An 8,229-nucleotide genomic window follows, 5' to 3' on the forward strand; every position below is an offset into this window, starting at 1 on the left:
AAAAAAAAAAAAAAAAAAAAAAAAAAAAAAAAAAAAAAAATTGGCCAAAATAAAAATTTAAAAATAAAAAATGAAAAATAAAAAAAAAATTAAAAAAATTAAAAATAAAAAAATGAAAAATAAAATAAAGAAAAAAAAAAAAAAAAAAGGAAAAAGATAAAATTCTAGGGATTTGACAGTGATCGTGCCGATTTCTTTTATTTTTTTTAAAAATAAATTTTATTTTTTTATCTTTTTATTTTTTTTATCTTTTTATCTTTTTATTATTATAAACATTTATTTATTTTTTTTTTATAAAGAAATTAATCAAATATTAATAAATTAAAAAATAAATATTGATTTTAAATAATAAAAATCTCAAAATTAAAAAAATAAAAATTAAAAAAAAAAAAAATATATAAATATATATATAAATTAAATTAAAAAAATTATTATTTATTATTTATTATTTTATTTCCTAATCCCGTCCAAAAAAAAAGAAATCGATTTCTTTTTTTTTTTTTCAAAAAATACTATTACAAAAAAAAAAATGAAAAAAATTAAAAAAAAAAAAAAATTTTATTTTTATTATTTGGACCGATATTTAAAAAAAAATTCTTTCAACCATATATTTTTTGAAAGTTTTTGGGTGATAACGTCTTTGATTTTGTTCAATGGATATCCACAATGGTGTAATTAATTTATTTAGAACAATGCCTATGACCAAGATATTTGTGGATCACCCCCAATCATCACAATTACGACCATGATCTTGACAATATTTTTTAAAAATGAATTTTATTTTTTTATTTTTTTTATAATTTATTTTAAAAAAAAAATAAAGAAATTAATCATAAAAGAATTAAAAAATTAATAAATAAATATTGATTTTAAATAAATATATTACCCAATTTAAAAATTATTATTTATTATTTTTTATTTATTATTATTTCATTTCCCGTCCCGATCCAAAAAAAAATCGATTATTTATGTTTTTAAACAAAAAAAAAATTTTTATTCTATTTTTTATTTTTTATTATTTGATCAATCTTTAAAAAAAAAAAAAAAATTCTTTAAACTATTAAATCAAATATTTGATTTATAAGTTTTTTTTTTTTTTTTTTTTTTCATTTTTGAAATAATTATTTTATTTTATTTTTTTTAGTAATAATGAACTAAAATATTATTTTTTTAACGTTTAAATCAAAAAATTTGTATTTTTTTTATTATTTTTTTTTTTTTATTTTTTTTTATTTTATTTTTTTTTTATTTTTTTTTTTGAAAATTTTTATTTTTTTATTTTTTTTTTTTTTTTTTTAATAACATCCACAAGTAACTGCAGTAACCTGATAATTATAAAAATAACAAAATTTAAAAAATAATAATAAATAAAAAGTTACAAAAAAAAATATATTTAAAAGAGAGAAAAGACAATAGTTATTATTATCATTATTTGTAATTTTAAATATATATTTTTTTTTTTCTTTCAACTTCACATATTAAAAAATAAATAAAAAAATTAAAATTTTTAAATTTTTTTTTTTTTTTTTTTTTTTTTTTTTGAAAAATTAAAATTAAAATAAAAATAAAAAAAAAAAATTATAACAATAACAGATAATAATAGTAACAATAGCAATAATAACAGATAGTAATAGTAATAATAATAACAGATAATAATAAATTATAGATTATAATTAAAGATAAAAAAAAAAAAAAAAAAATAATAGATTATATAATATAATTTTCAAAAAAAAAAAAAAAAAAAAAAAAAAAAAAAAAAAAATAATGAATACACATAATAATAATTATCAACAAAGGTCAATGGATAGTGCCATTGTAACGATTAATGATAAAGGATATATACAATCAGTTGATAGAAAAACATGTGAATTATTTGGATATACAATAGAGGAATTACAACTTCAAAAAGTCAATATATTAGTACCATCACCCTATAAGGAGCAACATGACACCTATATGCAAAGTTATTTCGAAACAGGTGTTAGAAAGATCATTGATAAGAGTCGAGTGGTGGAGGGTTTACATAAGGATGGCAGTGTTTTTCCAATTACACTATCAGTGACAGAGGTTAGGATATGGAATAAGAGAATGTTCATTGGATCAATAGAGTCGATTATAGATAAACGTTTAATCATATATACAGATGTTCATGGTATTATAACCTATTGCAATAGAAATGTCGAAGAGTTGATAGGATATACACCAGCAGAGTTATTTGGAAAAAACGTATCCGCATTAATGCCATCTCCTCATGCCAAATCTCATTCCGAATACATTGAAAAGAATTATCATGGTGGTGGACTTTGGAAGATGTTAAATAGGGTCAGAAATCTGCCAATCAAACATAAGAGTGGTGTGGTGTTTCTCGTTAGTATTTTAGTTACGAAAATCTCCACCGATGGTATCGATATGTTCAAGGCTATCATTCAAACACCCCCAAAAGAAGCGGTTTTCACTATCAATGGTGATGGTATCATAAAGGCTTGTAATTTTAATTTCACTGAACCAATGTTTGGCTATACTCAAAAAGATTTACTTGGTAATACAATTGGTCTTTTAATTCCTGAAATGTCAAAAATTATTGATAATACTTCTTTAAATTTAACAGATTCTCATGATCCACAATTACAACAGCAACAACAAACAACTACAACAACAACTACTACAACTACAACAACTTCAACAACATCCACTACAACATCTACCCCTACTCCTGCTTCAATTGCTGTTAGTGGTAATAATATATCATCACCACCAATTGATTCACCATTAACAACACCAAGTACACCAACTACATTTAATCATAGTAGAGGTGTTGAGAGTTGGTTAGGTAGAACTAGAAAGGTTGATGTATGGCATAGAGATGGTTCAAGATTTCCTGTAAATTTAGAGATTATAAAACTTCAAGGTGAGAATTCAATGTTTTCATTACAAATTAAAAAGGTGGAAAATCCAAGAGTCTACGGAAAAGATAAAGATAAAAATGGTGGTGGTGGTGGTACTACAGAGAATAAAGATGGAAAACAATTAGATACAATAAAAGAAAGTAAAGAACACAGACATAGTAAAGAGAAAAAGAAGAGAAAAAAAGATAGAGATCATAATAATAATAATAATAATAATAATAATAATAATAATAATAATAATGAACAGACATCTGATTCTTCAGATTCATCAGATAGCGATTCAGAGAGCAGATCAAAGAAAAAGCGATCAAGTAAGAAAAAGAGTAGACGTGATGATAGTTCATCAGATTCGTCAGATAGCGAAACTGAATCATCATCTTCACCGCATAAAAAGAATCGATCATCCAATAGTAGTAGTAACAGCAGTCATTCAAATGCACCACACGAAAGTAGCTATTATCAACCAGAGATGATTGGTGAATATACACTAGGTAAAACTTTGGGTAGGGGTAATTATGGTGTTGTTAAACTTGGTACTCATATAAATACAAAAGAAGAAATTGCAATTAAAATACTTTATAAAGAACAAATGACTGAATCTGAATTTACAAGATGTAAAAGAGAAATTGAAATTTTAAAACAATTATATCACCCTTTTATTAATAAGTAAGTTAATTTTTTAAGGTTAATAATAATAATAATAATAATAATAAGGTTGTTTTTTATTAGGTGTTAGCGTTATAATATAGTATATATTTTAACCACTCCCTTTTTTTTATTTTTAGATTATTAAATGTACTTGAAAAAGATGATGCAATGTTTATTTTAATGGATTATTGTCAGGGTGGCGATTTATTTCATTATGTAAATAAATTTGGTCTAAAAGGAGTAAAGATGGTAAACTCACCCGATATTGGAGATCAAGTTTTAATGGGAGTACCATTACCAGAGGATGATACGAAAAGAATTTTTACACAAATTTGTTTAGGTATTGCACATTGTCATAAATTAAATATAGCACATAGAGATATTAAACATAAGGTAAATTATTTATAATTTCTTCAAAGATTCATTTTATTATTATTTTAAATAATTTATTAACATTGGATTTTTTTTTTTTTATATTTTATTTAAAAAAAAAATAGAATATTTTATTTGATAATCAAATGAATGTTAAAATTATAGATTTTGGATTAAGCAATTGGTCTTATCAAGAAAAGATGAGTTTTTGTGGTACACCAGCATACGCAGCGCCAGAAATGTTATTAGGTATTAATTATAATGGACCAGAAGTTGATATTTGGTCATTAGGTGTTATTTTATATAGTTTAGTAACTGGAAAATTACCATTTATAAATGTTACCGATATGATTGTCGGTAAGTTTATATTACCACCATCAATTCCATTGGATTTACAGGATTTAATTAAAAAGATGTTGACAGTTGATCGTGAACATCGTTTAAATATTATGAATGTTTTAAATCATCCTTGGCTTTCAAAGGATCCAGCTTCTTCCACTTTAATCTCTCAAAACCTACTACACTCCCCACCTGTAGTTCATCAACCACAACCACCTCAACATCAAAAAATTCAACCAACTTCAATAATACCTAATTTTAATGAAGTTGAAACTTTAAAAAATAATATTTTAAATAATAATAATAATAATAATAATAATAATAATAATAATAATAATAATATTTTAAATAGTAATAATAATAATAATAATAATAATAATAATAATAGTAATAATAATAATATTATTAATAATAGTAATAATAATAGTAATAATAATAATAATATTAATAATAATATTAATAATAATAATAATGTCAACAATAATGTTAACAACAATAAGAATAATAACAATAATAATAATAATAATAGTAATAATAATAGTAATAATGGTAATAATATACCAAACAGTTCAAATAATACTAATAGTATTATAAATAATAATTTGTACAATCAATCACTTTCACCTCAAAATAATAATATATATCAACACTCACCTCAACATCAACAACATCAACACCAACAACAACATTCACCTCAACAACAGCAACATCAACAACATCAACATCATCAACAACAACAACAGCAATTACAACAACAACATCATCAACAACATCACCAACAACACCAACAACACCAACAACAACACCAACAACAACACCAACAACAACACCAACAACACCAACAACATCAACAATCACATCAACAACCACCAGTATACTTTCCAACACAAATCATTTCTGATGATTTTAATTTGACAAGTCAATTACAGAGAACCCAACCAAATCAGCAAGTTTCATTTGATACAAATCAATCTTATCAACAACAATTACAACAACCACAAATCCCTCATCAAGTTTTAATGCAACAACCACCCCAAATTTTATCGCACTCAAATAATCAACCAATTAATAATTATTATGTTGGACAACAACCAATTCAACAAATACAACAATTACAACAACAACAACAATTACAACAACAACAACAACAACAACAACAACAACAACAACAACAACAACAACAACAACAACAACAACAACAACAACAACAACAACAACAACAACAACAACAACAACAACAACAACAACAACAACAACAACAACAACAACAACAACAACAACAAAATGACCCTAATTTTCAGCCACATTTAAGAAGAAGTACATAAAAAAAATTTAAAAAAAAAAGTAATAAAGATAAAAAAAAAAAAATTATAAATTGACTTTATTATTTAAATCTAAATATAGCTTTCCAAAAATGTTTTTTTTGATTTTTTTTTTTTTTTTTTTTTTTTTTTTTTTTTTTTTTTTTGGTTGTTTGATTAATTTTCAAAAATAATATTTTTAAAATATTTATATTTTTTTATTTTTATTTTTTATTTTTTTTTAAGTAAAAATGTCAAAAAGAGATAACAGTTATAATAAAAGAAAGAGTGAAGATGGAGATAGTTATAAAAAGAGAGATAATCAATCATATGATGATATTCTAAAGGATGAGGGAAATAAAAGGTTAAGAGAACTTCAAACATATAGTGAAGGTGATAAATCAAGACAACATTATAATAGAGACAGCAATGATAATAGTAGAGATAATAATAGATATAATAATAGAGATAATAATAATAATAACAATAGTAATAATAATAGAGAGAGAGATAGATATAAAAAAAATAAAAATGAAAATTTTGATTATGGAAAATATAAATTTGGTAAATCAAATGAAGATGAAGAAAATAAAGATAAACCAAATATTGTAAGGGAAAAACCAGATTTTAAACCATCTGGTAGTTTAAAAAATGATAGTAGTAGTAATTATGGTACAATATCAAGTGGTAGAAATAATAACAATGGAGAAGAAGATGAAGAAAATAAAATTAAATTAAAATGGCATGAACCTGCCGAAGCAAAATTACCAACTGAAAAATGGATGTTATATCCATTCAAAGGTAAAGATCAATTGGATACAATTTATTTACATAGAAAGAAATCTTTTCTTTTTGGTAGAAATAGAGATATAGCTGATATACCAATTGATCATCCATCATGTTCTTCACAACATGCTGTAATTGTTTTTAGAATTAGAAAAAAAGAAAATCCAAATACTGGTTCAATTAAAACTTTTATTTTGTATGTATTATTTTGAAATAATATATATTTTTTTTTTTTTTTAATACTAATTATTTTAATTTTAGACCATATATAATAGATTTAGAGAGTACAAATGGAACATTTCTAAAGGGTGAAAAAATTGAACCTGCAAAATATTTTGAACTAAGACCAAAAGATAAAATTACATTTGGTACAAGCACAAGAGAATATATATTATTATGTGAAGATTCAATTGAAGGAGATGAAAGTGAAGAAGAAGATAGTGATTAAAACATTTTAAAATAAAATTTTTTTATTATGATTATTATTATTTATTTATTATTATTATTATTTTAAATTAATTTTAAATCTTTAAAAATTAAAGGTAATTGAACTTCAAAAATTGATAAATGAATTGTTGGATTATTTAAATTCTTTTTAATTGTATCAACAGTATGAAATATATTTAAACATGCATTATGGGGACGTGGTGCACCAGGTAATTTTTCATTGATAGGTTTGATGATTGATTGTGGATTAGTGATTCCCAATACATTTGCCATATCGATTGCCATATCATATTTGGTTTTCATTTGTTGACCTGAAAAATGATAAATACTATTGTATTGTTTTGAAATCATTAATTCATAGCAAACACGTGCAACATCTTCAACACAAGTTGGATATCTAATTTGCCAATTATCAATTTCGATTGGTTGATTTGCATCTCTTGCTTTGATAACTTGTTCTGCGACTGCTGTAACTGCACATTCTTTTAAATTTTCAACATAACCATACAATACTGGTACTCTAAGTATGATATACTTGAATGAATCAGATTCTTTGGATGCTTTGATAATTAATTGCTCAGATTCTTCTTTGGTTTTACCATAAAATGATAATGGGTTGGTTTTGGCATCAATATCATATGGTGGGTTTTCACCATCGAAAACATAATCTGAACTAATGTAAAATAGAGTTGCATTAACAGATTTAGATAATTCAATCAATTTTTCAGTGGTACCAACATTTAGTTTTTGAGTTTTCTCTTTATCACCTTCACATTGATCTGGTCTTCTTTCAGCTGCTGCATGAATGATAACGTTTGGTTTGAAATCATTAACAAATTCACTCAATTCAGAATCATTGGTAATATCTAATTTTCTTAATTCATTTGGAAATTGATTTACATATTTTTCATATCTACTCCATCCTAATCCAACTAATTTTATATGTTCTAATGGTGGTTGTGTAAATACTTTCATTAATGCTCTTCCTAATAATCCAGTTGCACCTTTTTTTATTTTTTTATTTTTTATTTTTTTTTTTAATTAGTAAAAAAAATAAAATTTTATTTATTTTGTTAAGATTATGTATTTCTATATGATTATTCATTACCAGTAATTAGAACTTTGGTTTTTGGTAATGCAGCATTTGACATTTTTATTATGTAACTAGTTACAAAATTATTTAAATGATAATGAATGTGTGTTTTTGAAAAAATGAAAATGAAATTATTTTTTTTTTTATTTTTTTTTTTGAACTTAATGTTAATAAAAAAAAAATAAAAATAAAAATAAAAAAATAAAAAAAATAAAAATTAAATAAATTTTTAATGGAAACCCCTTCTCCAAAAATAAAAAATAATAAAATAAAAATAAAATAAAATTTTTCCTTTTTTTTGGTATGATATTATTATTATTATTATCATTATTATTAC

The 8,229-nt window shown here is 22.7% G+C and overlaps 2 protein-coding genes across 2 annotated transcripts; one reads left to right on the plus strand and one right to left on the minus strand.

Moving 5' to 3' along the window:
• Positions 1 to 1,764: 1,764 nt before the first annotated feature.
• DDB_G0280133 (CAMKL family protein kinase) lies at positions 1,765 to 6,800 on the plus strand (the record flags this gene model as incomplete). Its single annotated transcript, XM_636169.1, has 5 exons — positions 1,765 to 3,572; positions 3,692 to 3,947; positions 4,052 to 5,582; positions 5,813 to 6,548; positions 6,614 to 6,800. The coding sequence occupies 5 exons, from the start codon at positions 1,765 to 1,767 to the stop codon at positions 6,798 to 6,800; spliced, it is 4,518 nt and encodes a 1,505-aa protein (XP_641261.1).
• A 62-nt stretch (positions 6,801 to 6,862) lies between these two features.
• Positions 6,863 to 7,950, minus strand: DDB_G0280135 (methionine adenosyltransferase regulatory beta subunit; the record flags this gene model as incomplete). Its single annotated transcript, XM_636170.1, has 2 exons — positions 6,863 to 7,803; positions 7,908 to 7,950. 2 exons carry the CDS (start codon positions 7,948 to 7,950, stop codon positions 6,863 to 6,865), a joined length of 984 nt encoding a protein of 327 aa, XP_641262.1.
• Between the last annotated feature and the right edge of the window lie 279 nt (positions 7,951 to 8,229).

The sequence above is a fragment of the Dictyostelium discoideum genome (assembly GCF_000004695.1).
Source record: "Dictyostelium discoideum AX4 chromosome 3 chromosome, whole genome shotgun sequence".
NCBI lineage: Eukaryota > Evosea > Eumycetozoa > Dictyosteliales > Dictyosteliaceae > Dictyostelium > Dictyostelium discoideum.